The sequence below is a fragment of the Sinohyriopsis cumingii genome, chromosome 19, assembly GCF_028554795.1.
Source record: "Sinohyriopsis cumingii isolate HCF-2022 chromosome 19, ASM2855479v2, whole genome shotgun sequence".
In the NCBI taxonomy this organism is placed as follows: Eukaryota; Metazoa; Mollusca; class Bivalvia; order Unionida; family Unionidae; genus Sinohyriopsis; species Sinohyriopsis cumingii.
In genome coordinates, this window is record NC_142979.1 from 38,039,386 (window position 1) to 38,056,491 (window position 17,106).

The 17,106-nt window shown below is 33.5% G+C and overlaps 2 protein-coding genes across 2 annotated transcripts; both read right to left on the reverse strand.

The window, feature by feature from the left end:
* Positions 1 to 163: 163 nt before the first annotated feature.
* Positions 164 to 4,943, reverse strand: LOC149775511 (uncharacterized). The gene is made up of 3 exons (XM_089943490.1): positions 4,509 to 4,943; positions 2,306 to 2,577; positions 164 to 313 (listed from the first exon to the last, which is right to left on the reverse strand). The coding sequence occupies exons 1-3, from the start codon at positions 4,663 to 4,665 to the stop codon at positions 164 to 166; spliced, it is 579 nt and encodes a 192-aa protein (XP_089799616.1). The 5' UTR covers positions 4,666 to 4,943.
* A 1,994-nt stretch (positions 4,944 to 6,937) lies between these two features.
* LOC149775512 (uncharacterized) lies at positions 6,938 to 16,568 on the reverse strand. Its single transcript, XM_089943721.1, has 4 exons — positions 16,153 to 16,568; positions 13,950 to 14,221; positions 9,496 to 10,505; positions 6,938 to 8,724 (listed from the first exon to the last, which is right to left on the reverse strand). The coding sequence occupies exons 1-4, from the start codon at positions 16,307 to 16,309 to the stop codon at positions 7,764 to 7,766; spliced, it is 2,400 nt and encodes a 799-aa protein (XP_089799847.1). The 5' UTR covers positions 16,310 to 16,568; the 3' UTR covers positions 6,938 to 7,763.
* Between the last annotated feature and the right edge of the window lie 538 nt (positions 16,569 to 17,106).

Below are 17,106 nucleotides of genomic sequence, written 5' to 3' on the forward strand. Positions count from 1 at the left end.
GCCAAATTCACTAAAGCATTTGTTAAAAGAAGTTAGTTTTTCTATTTTAAGTAACAGTAGTCATACTTCATCATAGATTGGCACCACTGATACAAACTTAAAAGCCCTCAAGGCCATAACGGTGAAATTTGGTTAGATTCTGATGAGTGTTTCTGAGAAGAAATCATTTAAAGGATTTACCATTGCTAACACTAATGGCCATGTATGATGGCAAATCAGCATTATCTGTGTACAATTTTCCGGGCATCACTGTCCTGGGGCCAAAAGGTATATTTGACTCTGGTAATCCAACCTGCACAATTTTATCACAGCCCTAACCCTGTAACAGTTTACCGTATATGGAACAAAAACAAAATCAGTACTGACCATGCCCATCTTTTACAGCTGAACTGGTAACTTCAGCATATAAACTGTGATGCTGACATATCAAAACTTAAAGAGAAACAAATAAAAACATAACAATAGTAATGCCCTCCTCCACTGTTGTTTTATTACTGGATTACAAATATATAGCATTATTTTGTCCTACTACTGTCAATTCTGGTCAAATTCTGCAGAACAGTTTCTGAGAACTTGTTTGACATTTTTATAATCTTTGTATTGGCATCGATATTTCCTGGTAGATTTGCACCTTTTATAGAACCCTCTAAATGTTGAATAAATTCTGCTGTCCAGCATCTGAAATTTTTTAATGCTTTTCTATCTTAAGTAATGGAAGTCACACACACATACACACATTATTGCAGGCCTGGATGCTTTCTATGAAATTTGATCAAATTCCATTGATGATCAGTTTTTGAGAAGAAGGCTACTGAAGGTTTTCAATTATTAGCAGCAGTCACTATAGTTGATGATGGATTGGTATCATTTGCATAACTCTGATACCCCTCTACATCATAATGCTTTTTATCAAATTTGGTCAAATTCTATAAGTGCAGTGCATGAAAAGAAGCCACTTAAAGGTATATATATTTGTTTTCTGGATTGCATCATTTATAAAAATCTAAGCTTCATGCTTGGATGATTTCATCACATCTGATTAAATTCTCTTGAGCAGTTTTTGAGAAGAATTTGTTTACAGGCTTTCTATTTTTAGTCATGATGGCCATACTGGATGACAGTGGGGCAATGAATAAAGGACCCTAGCATAAACACAGATTGTTCTTGCTAGTTGAGCTAAAATGGGAAATTATTCAGAAAAAGGTCAAAAATGTTTAACAGTGAGGAATATTAATTGCTGAGCATTTTGTGGCTCTGTTATGTTATAGCAAATCTATTTTCAAATCTCTTTGTTCAGTGTTAAATGTTTCCTCTGTATGTGTCAAATGTGCATCTTTGGAGGATAATGTAACTTTTCCAATTAAAATTTGCAAACGCATATTGTACTCTATTTTCACATTAAGCCTGTTTAAGATTAATATTAACTTCCTCTTTCTGTTTAATACTGACTGGAAAATGCCTCTTTGGAATTGATATGGATCCAAGAAACAAGTTTGTATTGCTTCCTGGGTACCCCTATTTAAAGTTTTGTGAATGATGACATTTCTGTCAAATACAAAAAGTTGTGTATGGGGGAGTAAGTCCAAGTATTCCACAGTAGGATAATGTTTCATTGTGTTTCCATAGAAGAACCATGGTTTGTTAGGTCTACAAATATGTGATCTAGAGCAATGATTAAGTCCACCAAAATTGGTACTCCATGAAAAAAGTGAAATCAAATATTTGTCTGAATTTTCTTTGTTTCCAAACTAATTATACTAAAGAAGATGCAGTTTGTCTCAAATGGATCAAATGTTTGTATAAGGGTATATCAGAGAGTTTTTAATATCTACTTATCACAGCAATTATGTTTTCTTGGTTAGGTTTCTTTTGCAGCATAATCAAGTTATCTCATGGCAGGGCAATTGGTATAAAGTTATATGGTACCAGGGCAGATTGGGGTAAAGTTATGTCATACCTGGGCAATTGGTGTAAAGTGACTTGTACAAGGATGCACCATGACAACTGACCCAGACATTTATGATTGTAGGATTTTAACCTGCATCCTCCATTGCAATTCCTGCATGCTAACCAATGTGCTGTTGTGACTACTGCCTCCATTAGTAGCCTTGTAGGACACATGGGAGGGCACACCCTGAAGCCCATCTTGTCTACAATATCATGAATTTTCCTTGACGGTGATTGTAAAAATAGAATGATACAAAGATTCTTCATAAATAATAATTATAAACTCATAATATTGAACCTTCAGCATGAAATTTATAATGTCTATGTGATGGTATATCATGAGATAAAAAACACTTGCCTGCAAATTGTCATTCTTGTCCACACATATTATGTAGACATGAGTCAATGGCTTTCCTTCAGCATCATCACATTTCATATACTTGTTGATCCATTCACTTCTTCTAAGCTTTGAAGGAAAACATTCATTGGGAAGATGTCTGCTGTCTCTGGCAGTAACCAAGTTACAAGATGACAGTTCATCATGAAAATTTCCAAAAATGGCAACCTTTACAGTTGGTGCATCTGCCAAATTCTTAACAGCTTGTTTTATCTGCAGAAGAGTTTCTGTCCCTGTAGGAAAAAATAACAAATGATCCCTATATAAAAGGAAACAGCACTGAATAAGAGAAAAGTAACAGTAACCCAATCTTATGTCACATATATATCCCAAAAGTGTAATATGCATTAATAGTCATCCTACCTGAGAAGAGATTGGTAATATACAATTAGAAAATAACACACACACACACACTCATATATATATATATATGCTATGCATGCATCCACATCATCAAGGGAGATAAATTCATCACATCACACATATTTAACACATTTATCTTAGCAAGAAATAAAGTTTAATGTGCATAAATACATTTGAAAAAATACACCATAACAACAATATACTTTAATTCAGTAGAAGCAAGTGGGAAGGCATTCAGTTTGAGACAAAGCATCAAAAAGCACCTGTTGATTTCTGATGTTAATGTTGCAATACCATCCTTGATACTGCTTGCATTATTAATTTTGATTTAGTAAAGTCTCTTGTTTTAATGATTCCTATCAGGCATGTTCAGTTTTGGTTCTCACTCATCAATAACATTTTAAACATTAACTAACATAATGTATATTACTTTAACACTTATTTTATTAGGCAAAACTGCAGTAGCTTACTTGGTAGAGTTTTAATCTTGTAATCTTACCATCACAGGCCAGCCTACATCAGTTGGATTAGTGTGACCTTGGGAAAAGCACTTAGATCCTACTTTCTAGGTATGGCATGGCCAATAATGTGTTAAAAGTGTGATTAAACCCAACCAAAACTACAAATTTTAATTTCAACCAGAATGCTCTGTTTTTCAAAACTATCAATGAAATCCAAACAAGCAACATAAAGAAAACCCAACTCTAGGCAGGTTGATTGCAAGGATGATGGAGTTTTTTCCCTCTAGAGAATTAAATTGCAGATGTCGTGTTTAAAGAACAATATCTGTATTTCTACTGAATAAAGTACCCAAACATCAAGGATTTGTATTTACATTTGCCTTTTATAAACACTGCTATTTGGTTAAATATTTGCTTTTAAATTTCGTTTAGTTTTTCAAGAAAAGAAATCATATTTATAGGAATGCAACAATAACTGATGGTAAACTGATATAATTTGTATAGAATTAAATGTTTTCACTGTTCCTGGGCTAAAGTTTATTTGATTCTGACAACTCAATTTTTGAAAGCTTATTTAAATGTTTATTGAATTTATATTTTACAGAAATCAAATCAATTTTACAACTACGGTCTAATTTTAAGATGTTCTTTCACATTTCGGTTCATTTCTGCTGTGGGGTTTTTGAGGAAAATTTATCTTATGGTTTTTGGTTTTGAAAAAACAGCCACATTTAAATAAAGTACATTTGTAAAAACTTGAAAGACATTGATGTCAACATGCACACTGCTAAATTTGGCTAAATGCTGTTGATGGTTATTTGAAAATATGTCAGATTAATTTTCTTCATTATTTATTGCAATCATTACTATAAATAATAAAAAAATTACTCATGGCAGCCATATTTGAATCCTGAATGGCAAAACATTTTCCTTTCAAGAATGGTTAAGGTGCAAATAGCAGTTTCTCTTGTTGACAGATCATTCACAATTAGTAGTTATAATATTAGATTATTTTACTCATATGTTTACCTAAAATAAGAACAGTAATTTTCAAGGAGTGGGACAACTGAGGACATTTAATTTATAACCAGTGGGTTGCCAATTCTTCCCTCATAGCCAACAAGCTGTTTCAATTAACCTCTAGCAGGATACAATTTCTTAGATTGACCTGATAAATTATTGGTCAGAAAAAAGTTCCTAATAAATGTTTTCTTGAGAACATAAGTGTAATGCCAATTGTCTTCAAAAACTTACTAATGAAATCAAATTATGAAAGGAAAAGTTTAGTCAATAACTGCCTAATGTTTTACAGCTAATATGTTGATACAAATGACATAAACCTTCAGTTTTGGTCAGTTTATTAAACTTCTCTAGTGTCACTTGAAACCTTGTGCTGATTCTAAGCAACTGCTTCTGGAATTTATCGAATCTTGGATAGCATTTCTTTGGCAAGTTAAATACACAGCAAAAAAATTGCTCTGTTTCCTTGGTTTCCATGGTTGTTAAAGTCTATAAAATCTGTTGCCACATCAACCTGAAAAAGATAATGTGTATCTATTGTTAAATGTACATGTGACTTGAATATATCTTCATATAGCAAATCATCGTTAGGTAAATAATTGTTATAATAAACTGTATGTTTGGGTTGTTTTTTAAGTTGCTAACTGCCTAGTGAATGATATAAATGACTCAATGAAAGGACATGTAAATCTATAGTGTTTCCTAAATTTTCTACCAATTTTCAAATTAAATACAAAAATGTTGCAATTTTTAGATGGAACATAGAGCATATACCTGTACAGGATTCTTAGTAGATACATACTCTCAGGTATTGATGCTGGAATTTGAATTTTATCCATTTCTGATGCAAAGAAATTCCAACCTATGTGTTTTTATGATGCACATTGATTTGGAATGGAACATCAGTCTCAATTACTCTTGAATTACCCTTTAATTACTCAGCATAATTTCCAACTGTGTGCACAATGTCCATAAAACATTTACTGTATAACCGAGTGCTACACATCTGTAAGACCACCATTTACACTATATTGGGTGGTATTATTGCATCGATGTTAAAGCAATATTAACCAGGTCCAATAAAAAGGTTATTGATGTCATAATGATGTGTACATATTGAAATAAAAGTTAGCCTGTGTTGAGAATATCTTTGACATTTACAGTACAGATTAATTTTCTGATCAAATATCAGCTGTTGTATGTTCATCCAATTATAATCAATTAGATACAACTCAGCAATATGGTAGATTCCGAAGCCAGCTGTCTATGGTTAGTGGACAATCTCTAATGTTTTGTACTGACAATTAATTTGCTTCAATCAGCAAAATATTTAACAATTCTAGCATTTTAATTAATGTATCAGTCAGTAAGAAGTACTGAATTTTACACTCAGCGATCTGTTTCATGCTTTCAAAACTACTCAAGATTGAATAATGTGATCTAATAATTTTGCTATATTAGATGTAATTGTGAACTAATTATTAGAATTTTCCCTTACTCAGAGCAAAAATATCTTAGATATCTTAGAGTTCAAAGCTTTTGGTAATATCACATTGCCTTCATCAGCAGCTACTGTGATCACATGACTTATAATGTTCACATGATATGAAGAGACAGGTGTATATGGGTAGTAATTCAAACTGCTCATCCCTGTTTAATGTTGGGCTCTGCTGTCATATTTGAACTGCCTCTTTCACCTTCCTTTTCCACGTGTTGTCCTTAGACATGATGACATTGGTCTGATTGGGAATGATGGAATGTCCCATATTGCTACAATGTTCATATATTACAGCTGATTCTCTACTTATGTTTTGCTTAATCCTTGTTTCTAACACTGCAGATTCACCAATATACTGTACCAGCAGTCATTCTCAACACCACACCACATTTTTTTCAAATAATGTTTTGTCCTTACCAAAAAGTTGTTCTCTCAGAGAATTGCATGGTTTCTGATATAAATTATCCCGTATTGTCTGAATACTCTAGCTTAGACTTCTGATGTACCATGTATGGCATACTGATTTGGTTTTATTTAGGCCACTACTGGTTTTATTTGGTGTTTTTTTTTGTTCTCTTGAATTTTGAAAATATCAAATCTGGATAGCCAATTACATATAGTGCAGCTTTCACATGCTCTGCATCTTCAGTTTGATCTCTCATCTGTGTCATGGGAGTTAGCTTTAGTCTTGGTGCAATAAAGATCTCACTTCTGAGCTTGTAATATTTGTAGATGTTCTTGCAGCACATTCTGTCACAGTCAGCATGCCACATAACAATTAACTTTGATGTATGGGCTAGGCCTGCGATAAACCACTAGACAGCAATGGTTTAAACTTGTTTGTTTGGGGACATGATTGATTTTTGATTAGGACCCATTTGGATAGATAGAGAGGGATAGATAATGTTCACTTGGGATTTAATTAGCAGGAAATAACAAAGTAGAGACAATCTACACCACTTGCTTCACCACTGATCAGTAACCAATATCACAAATATCATTGACAAACAATTAATTTTTCTGGACAGGGCAGGTGTTATCAAAATAATATTAAACAAATATGGCCTTCTAAGGTAAGTGAATATTATGGTAGGGCAAGTGATTATGATTTTGCTGAAGATACTTGCCCTGAGCTTGGTCTGAGAAATTATTTGAGCACTGGGGCAATTGAACAATGGTTGATATCATAACCTGGAGGAAAACACTGCTTTAGGTGAAATATTTTGATAGGTAAATAAACACACAGGTCTATTGTATATGAATTTTGTTTATTTTGTTCATATTTAAAACACAGGAATTTCAACATTGTGTGAAAATAACAGTACAAAAATAGGCACATTTTGGACACAGAGAATGTGCATCAGGGCTAGTGGTACTGGAGTTGGGAATATCATTGTTTTTAAAGTCACTTGCCCTAAATTTGTGTCTGAAAACAAATTCTTTGTGTAATGCAGATTGATATTTTTCTAGTCTAGCATACAATATAGTGTACTTTATATACAAAATTACATAAAAATGAAGTTTCTTATTTACCTGATTATTACAACATGGGTATAACCTGATTATATTTAACATAAGAAACATTTCCTGCTGACAAAGGAAGACACAAATTCACGGGGTAAAGTTAAATAGCATTTCATGATTTCAAAATAAATTTCACAAGATACAAAACAGTATATACAAAAATAAAACTTCACTAACATGCCAGGTGAAAAAACATCTTACTTCAAGATAATAGATGAATAAGAAAAATTCACAAAACAATAATGCTAACTCACTCAATCTCTTCTGGTGCTGATTGTCCATAAGTGCAAAAAAGAACAACACATGAATCCAAACCAGTCACATCACATGAGTGAAAAAGAGAAGTTTTGTTTGGAACTATATACACACCAAAACTGAAATTTGTATTTGTCTCCTGGAAATCATTATATTTTTTCACTAAAAGAACTTTAAGTAACTCTTATGGGAGTCAAAGGATAATTTTTATTTGGAACTATATAGACACTAAAAAAAAATTTGTATTTATCTCCTGGAAATCATTATATTTTGTCATCAAAACAATCTGATATAACTGTTACGGGATTCGTGTATATATAACTTCATCATTTTGCATCCGTTCATTCAGCTGGTGGAACTCCACTGGAGTTAATTCTAAACCTAACCTCGTGAGCAACTTATCAAGACCACACCACAGATAAAATCCAAGAGAGTAATTCACAATTAATGAACCAGTCCTAATATTCATATCTCCACCTTGGATCATAGCAACAGTTTCTATAGTATTGTCTTCTGTTTCTGAGCAAATGATGGCCCCGCTGTCACCTGGTAATGCAAAGGTCCCATAACTGTCATCATCAACTGGTGGAGGCTCAACAAAAACATATAGGTACTTCTTATCATTCAAACTTAAAGTATCAAAAAGTTCTCTGCTATAGTCTCCTGTATGCAAAAGTCCATGTGTAAGATTTGATTTTGCTCCCCATTTGTAAACTTCATGGCATTCTCTCAATGAGTAATCAAAAGGTTGAATCATAACATTTGACCCAGATTCTCCATCTGATGTTTTGAAATAAGGATTGCAACTGGGTCTTTGGTCCTCATTAACCTTTACAGCCATGATATCAGCACAATCCACTGTCGGACATGACAACTTTGCTGGAACCTGCATGTTTACAGATCTTCCTATAATTATTGGTCCAATTTGTTGTCCACCGATCTCAACATAGACATCAGCATCATCTGGAACAACATGAGCACATGTAAGACAATACAAGTGCCCATCTGTATCAGTCACAAACCCGCCAAGGGTACCGCGTTTATTGAGCACGGGGCAATGCAAGGTCGAACCAATGGAATAGAATAGTTCAGGTTTCTTTGTGATGATGCCAATCTTGTAGCTTTGCCCATATTTGTGTTTTGCAATAACATTATCGATCTGTTTCAGAACTTCTTTCTTCTTCTTTTCAGAGGAATATGTTGTGCAATGGACCTGAAGCTCTCCACAAACCATGGCCACTCCTACAAAGCCCTCAATCCTGATAAAGAAACATAACAATGTAACTGTTTCCAATGTAATTGTTCCAAACAAAAATGTAATCGGGATTTATTTAAATGGATCAAATGTAAATACATATCAAACATAATTCATAAATAATTTCATCTTTTAAACTTATTGGCAAATCATTACAGTGCCTTACTAAATCAGTAAAAACATTATATGTGCCTCCAAAACATGGAACCTTGAACAAATATTGTGCTGATTGGATTCTTACATGTAGAAACTGAAGTTTCACAAATTTGCTGAAAAGGTGACAGATATTTTTGTACTGCAAAAAAGCTCATCTAATCAGGATAAATCTCTCAAAACAATCTAACTTGTCTCCTGTTCCATGCTCTAATTAGAAAGATCTTTCGAATGCTCATGAGATGCCTTCTGAGTAGGCTAGCACGAAGCATTATTTCGGTACATAATTAATATTTACGTATGTACACTGACTTGATATACATTTCTCTATGGATGTATTCTGATCTCTGACTCCATACCTCCCACCCACCTGGTACTAAAAACTGTACACCTCTCACCGAATTCCATCACATGAGCAACCAATGTACCAAGTTTCATGAATTTGTGCCCTAATGGATGCATCAACAGATGGTGCCAGCACAATATTTTGTATGCTCTGTTGACAAGTGTGGCAATTAATATCCCTGAATCTTTCAAAAAGAAAATGAACATGGGAATAATAAATGGACTTATTTGATATGTTGTGAAAAATTCCTGAAGTGCAAAAGCTAATATTAGTCACCTTATCAGATCATCCTTCAGTCCTGCAATAAGACTATCGCTTGAAGACAGCTGGTAAGTTATGTAGTTTGAGGCAACTGTCTGCTTCAGGGTGCTCTCTATCTCATACTTAAGCTTGTGCTGTATGGCCAGATTTCTATCAGTTGGCATCACTCTCTTTTCTAACTCTTCATGAACTCGGTATGCAATTTTCATCATCATTCCAGTGTCTGCAATTTTCTTCAGTTTATATAAAAATGACTTGCAGTGAGTTGCAGAGAAAAGGCCACAAAATGTTTTTCTATCTGGTTCATTTTGCAAATCTCTGCATTCATAATTTTGAAAGCCTTCAGAAAGTTTAGGAAGCAATATTTCCTTTATGCAATTGCCTATGGTGTTACTGCATTCTTTAAATATCATCCCTTCTAATATTTCAAGAATATGATATTCTTTGATTCCATAGATTTTTGCCAGGACATCAACCATAAGGCATTGCAGAGCTCGTGCAAAATTTTCCAGTAGTGTTTCTGCCATATTGCTGTGGTCTAGTTTTCCTTCCTGAAAGAATAATTTACCAAGAAGCACATCCAAAATATATCCCTGAATGCTTGAGAAAGACTTCTTTAAGAAAGTCTGAGAGAATCTATCTTTTAGGGATTCCTCAATAGCTACTGGACCCTGAAAGCTTTCCTCAAAATTCTTCTTGTATTTGTGGGTATTTGATTCAATTAGTTCTCTCATATCCAGCAAAGGCTGAATCACCTTCCATTCTAGATGGCACTGGATCATTTTAGGCAGCTCTCCTTTGGATGATATCAAATCTTGTACTGTAGATGACTTGAAACAAACTCTTTCTCCTTGACAGTCTTCTTCAACAGTGTCATGGAAAGCATCTCTCATGGCCTTCTCAAAGTTCTTAATGGAAGAATCCTCTCTTTGAAGTGAAGGATCCAACCCAACCAGTAACAGAAAGTCATTGAAGGATGAAAACCCAAGTGACTCTATATCTTGCTGGATTTTCTGGGACAATTCCTATGTTAAGAAAAAATAGTCATTAAGCAGAGATCTAAATTTGTAAGGCCGCATAATTCTAGGACATCAGGTTTCTAGTCCTACTCATGTATGCTTGAAACTTTATGAGCAAGAACCAATACTCAGGATCAAAATCTGAAAGCTCTGACATCTGACATTTTGTTTCTGAGAACAAAGATAAAATCTGAGATCTTGCAACATTTTATTCACCTGTGTTAGATTGTTAACTTTTGCTGTCTTAGATGTAGTCCCAACATAATATCTGATTTGGGTGTTTTCAGTATGAAAGTGTAACATAACTGCTGCATGCTCTTATACACATCACATACTCTCCTACTGTAGTTTCTACACATTCCCAATAAGGATTAAGTTTCTTTCCACCATCATTAACACCACTTCATTTATCAGGACTGGACAGACTCACTTCTGATGAAATTACCATTATGCTGATGATGTGCCTAGGTACTGTCTCAGATTTGTTATTTTGACAACAAGAACACGGGACAGGGAAGAAGACTATAATAAAATGGTTCTTTAAATCCTAGACTATACTGTACATTGAATAAAAAGGTTTTCAGAAAAGTCTCCATCACATAAGGGATTCTGATTCCTGACATATGACACATGTCTAGGCAACATGGGTGGGCATGCCATTTAAACTGCACTATGTTCTGAATTAACTTTAAAAATGAAAACTAACTTGCATCTGAAATTATAATTGCCAGACTGGTTATAATAAGAAAAAGAGGTCTAATAAGCATGATATCACTGGTCTGTATGCCATTTGTCTAATGACCAAATGCAAGAAAGGTTAACTAAGAAATCTTGCTAAATATGATGCTGTCTGTTGAGATTTCTTCCAGTACAGCTGATTGCATATGGTATGAAAAAACTGTTTCAAGGTTCTCTGTATTTCATACTCTCATCTATAATTATGGCCATTCAGCATCATTTGTTCCATATGGTCAGGACCCTACACCATGGCCCATTATCTCAAAATTTGTCACATTTTTTAGCAGTTTAATTTAGATACAGCTGCCTAAATGTTCATCTACTTTTAATAAAGGTGGCCATATTTAATGGTGGAATAGCAGCAAAATTGCAGAAATATGAAAGGTTGGACATATTCGTCAAATCTGGCCAAATTCACTAAAGCATTTGTTAAAAGAAGTTAGTTTTTCTATTTTAAGTAACAGTAGTCATACTTCATCATAGATTGGCACCACTGATACAAACTTAAAAGCCCTCAAGGCCATAACGGTGAAATTTGGTTAGATTCTGATGAGTGTTTCTGAGAAGAAATCATTTAAAGGATTTACCATTGCTAACACTAATGGCCATGTATGATGGCAAATCAGCATTATCTGTGTACAATTTTCCAGGCATCACTGTCCTGGGGCCAAAAGGTATATTTGATTCTGGTAATCCAACCTGCACAATTTTATCACAGCCCTAACCCTGTAACAGTTTACCGTATATGGAACAAAAACAAAATCAGTACTGACCATGCCCATCTTTTACAGCTGAACTGGTAACTTCAGCATATAAACTGTGATGCTGACATATCAAAACTTAAAGAGAAACAAATAAAAACATAACAATAGTAATGCCCTCCTCCACTGTTGTTTTATTACTGGATTACAAATATATAGCATTATTTTGTCCTACTACTGTCAATTCTGGTCAAATTCTGCAGAACAGTTTCTGAGAACTTGTTTGACATTTTTATAATCTTTGTATTGGCATCGATATTTCCTGGTAGATTTGCACCTTTTATAGAACCCTCTAAATGTTGAATAAATTCTGCTGTCCAGCATCTGAAATTTTTTAATGCTTTTCTATCTTAAGTAATGGAAGTCACACACACATATACACATTATTGCAGGCCTGGATGCTTTCTATGAAATTTGATCAAATTCCATTGATGATCAGTTTTTGAGAAGAAGGCTACTGAAGGTTTTCAATTATTAGCAGCAGTCACTATAGTTGATGATGGATTGGTATCATTTGCATAACTCTGATACCCCTCTACATCATAATGCTTTTTATCAAATTTGGTCAAATTCTATAAGTGCAGTGCATGAAAAGAAGCCACTTAAAGGTATATATATTTGTTTTCTGGATTGCATCATTTATAAAAATCTAAGCTTCATGCTTGGATGATTTCATCACATCTGATTAAATTCTCTTGAGCAGTTTTTGAGAAGAATTTGTTTACAGGCTTTCTATTTTTAGTCATGATGGCCATACTGGATGACAGTGGGGCAATGAATAAAGGACCCTAGCATAAACACAGATTGTTCTTGCTAGTTGAGCTAAAATGGGAAATTATTCAGAAAAAGGTCAAAAATGTTTAACAGTGAGGAATATTAATTGCTGAGCATTTTGTGGCTCTGTTATGTTATAGCAAATCTATTTTCAAATCTCTTTGTTCAGTGTTAAATGTTTCCTCTGTATGTGTCAAATGTGCATCTTTGGAGGATAATGTAACTTTTCCAATTAAAATTTGCAAACGCATATTGTACTCTATTTTCACATTAAGCATGTTTAAGATTAATATTAACTTCCTCTTTCTGTTTAATACTGACTGGAAAATGCCTCTTTGGAATTGATATGGATCCAAGAAACAAGTTTGTATTGCTTCCTGGGTACCCCTATTTAAAGTTTTGTGAATGATGACATTTCTGTCAAATACAAAAAGTTGTGTATGGGGGAGTAAGTCCAAGTATTCCACAGTAGGATAATGTTTCATTGTGTTTCCATAGAAGAACCATGGTTTGTTAGGTCTACAAATATGTGATCTAGAGCAATGATTAAGTCCACCAAAATTGGTACTCCATGAAAAAAGTGAAATCAAATATTTGTCTGAATTTTCTTTGTTTCCAAACTAATTATACTAAAGAAGATGCAGTTTGTCTCAAATGGATCAAATGTTTGTATAAGGGTATATCAGAGAGTTTTTAATATCTACTTATCACAGCAATTATGTTTTCTTGGTTAGGTTTCTTTTGCAGCATAATCAAGTTATCTCATGGCAGGGCAATTGGTATAAAGTTATATGGTACCAGGGCAGATTGGGGTAAAGTTATGTCATACCTGGGCAATTGGTGTAAAGTGACTTGTACAAGGATGCACCATGACAACTGACCCAGACATTTATGATTGTAGGATTTTAACCTGCATCCTCCATTGCAATTCCTGCATGCTAACCAATGTGCTGTTGTGACTACTGCCTCCATTAGTAGCCTTGTAGGACACATGGGAGGGCACACCCTGAAGCCCATCTTGTCTACAATATCATGAATTTTCCTTGACGGTGATTGTAAAAATAGAATGATACAAAGATTCTTCATAAATAATAATTATAAACTCATAATATTGAACCTTCAGCATGAAATTTATAATGTCTATGTGATGGTATATCATGAGATAAAAAACACTTGCCTGCAAATTGTCATTCTTGTCCACACATATTATGTAGACATGAGTCAATGGCTTTCCTTCAGCATCATCACATTTCATATACTTGTTGATCCATTCACTTCTTCTAAGCTTTGAAGGAAAACATTCATTGGGAAGATGTCTGCTGTCTCTGGCAGTAACCAAGTTACAAGATGACAGTTCATCATGAAAATTTCCAAAAATGGCAACCTTTACAGTTGGTGCATCTGCCAAATTCTTAACAGCTTGTTTTATCTGCAGAAGAGTTTCTGTCCCTGTAGGAAAAAATAACAAATGATCCCTATATAAAAGGAAACAGCACTGAATAAGAGAAAAGTAACAGTAACCCAATCTTATGTCACATATATATCCCAAAAGTGTAATATGCATTAATAGTCATCCTACCTGAGAAGAGATTGGTAATATACAATTAGAAAATAACACACACACACACACTCATATATATATATATATGCTATGCATGCATCCACATCATCAAGGGAGATAAATTCATCACATCACACATATTTAACACATTTATCTTAGCAAGAAATAAAGTTTAATGTGCATAAATACATTTGAAAAAATACACCATAACAACAATATACTTTAATTCAGTAGAAGCAAGTGGGAAGGCATTCAGTTTGAGACAAAGCATCAAAAAGCACCTGTTGATTTCTGATGTTAATGTTGCAATACCATCCTTGATACTGCTTGCATTATTAATTTTGATTTAGTAAAGTCTCTTGTTTTAATGATTCCTATCAGGCATGTTCAGTTTTGGTTCTCACTCATCAATAACATTTTAAACATTAACTAACATAATGTATATTACTTTAACACTTATTTTATTAGGCAAAACTGCAGTAGCTTACTTGGTAGAGTTTTAATCTTGTAATCTTACCATCACAGGCCAGCCTACATCAGTTGGATTAGTGTGACCTTGGGAAAAGCACTTAGATCCTACTTTCTAGGTATGGCATGGCCAATAATGTGTTAAAAGTGTGATTAAACCCAACCAAAACTACAAATTTTAATTTCAACCAGAATGCTCTGTTTTTCAAAACTATCAATGAAATCCAAACAAGCAACATAAAGAAAACCCAACTCTAGGCAGGTTGATTGCAAGGATGATGGAGTTTTTTCCCTCTAGAGAATTAAATTGCAGATGTCGTGTTTAAAGAACAATATCTGTATTTCTACTGAATAAAGTACCCAAACATCAAGGATTTGTATTTACATTTGCCTTTTATAAACACTGCTATTTGGTTAAATATTTGCTTTTAAATTTCGTTTAGTTTTTCAAGAAAAGAAATCATATTTATAGGAATGCAACAATAACTGATGGTAAACTGATATAATTTGTATAGAATTAAATGTTTTCACTGTTCCTGGGCTAAAGTTTATTTGATTCTGACAACTCAATTTTTGAAAGCTTATTTAAATGTTTATTGAATTTATATTTTACAGAAATCAAATCAATTTTACAACTACGGTCTAATTTTAAGATGTTCTTTCACATTTCAGTTCATTTCTGCTGTGGGGTTTTTGAGGAAAATTTATCTTATGGTTTTTGGTTTTGAAAAAACAGCCACATTTAAATAAAGTACATTTGTAAAAACTTGAAAGACATTGATGTCAACATGCACACTGCTAAATTTGGCTAAATGCTGTTGATGGTTATTTGAAAATATGTCAGATTAATTTTCTTCATTATTTATTGCAATCATTACTATAAATAATAAAAAAATTACTCATGGCAGCCATATTTGAATCCTGAATGGCAAAACATTTTCCTTTCAAGAATGGTTAAGGTGCAAATAGCAGTTTCTCTTGTTGACAGATCATTCACAATTAGTAGTTATAATATTAGATTATTTTACTCATATGTTTACCTAAAATAAGAACAGTAATTTTCAAGGAGTGGGACAACTGAGGACATTTAATTTATAACCAGTGGGTTGCCAATTCTTCCCTCATAGCCAACAAGCTGTTTCAATTAACCTCTAGCAGGATACAATTTCTTAGATTGACCTGATAAATTATTGGTCAGAAAAAAGTTCCTAATAAATGTTTTCTTGAGAACATAAGTGTAATGCCAATTGTCTTCAAAAACTTACTAATGAAATCAAATTATGAAAGGAAAAGTTTAGTCAATAACTGCCTAATGTTTTACAGCTAATATGTTGATACAAATGACATAAACCTTCAGTTTTGGTCAGTTTATTAAACTTCTCTAGTGTCACTTGAAACCTTGTGCTGATTCTAAGCAACTGCTTCTGGAATTTATCGAATCTTGGATAGCATTTCTTTGGCAAGTTAAATACACAGCAAAAAAATTGCTCTGTTTCCTTGGTTTCCATGGTTGTTAAAGTCTATAAAATCTGTTGCCACATCAACCTGAAAAAGATAATGTGTATCTATTGTTAAATGTACATGTGACTTGAATATATCTTCATATAGCAAATCATCGTTAGGTAAATAATTGTTATAATAAACTGTATGTTTGGGTTGTTTTTTAAGTTGCTAACTGCCTAGTGAATGATATAAATGACTCAATGAAAGGACATGTAAATCTATAGTGTTTCCTAAATTTTCTACCAATTTTCAAATTAAATACAAAAATGTTGCAATTTTTAGATGGAACATAGAGCATATACCTGTACAGGATTCTTAGTAGATACATACTCTCAGGTATTGATGCTGGAATTTGAATTTTATCCATTTCTGATGCAAAGAAATTCCAACCTATGTGTTTTTATGATGCACATTGATTTGGAATGGAACATCAGTCTCAATTACTCTTGAATTACCCTTTAATTACTCAGCATAATTTCCAACTGTGTGCACAATGTCCATAAAACATTTACTGTATAACCGAGTGCTACACATCTGTAAGACCACCATTTACACTATATTGGGTGGTATTATTGCATCGATGTTAAAGCAATATTAACCAGGTCCAATAAAAAGGTTATTGATGTCATAATGATGTGTACATATTGAAATAAAAGTTAGCCTGTGTTGAGAATATCTTTGACATTTACAGTACAGATTAATTTTCTGATCAAATATCAGCTGTTGTATGTTCATCCAATTATAATCAATTAGATACAACTCAGCAATATGGTAGATTCCGAAGCCAGCTGTCTATGGTTAG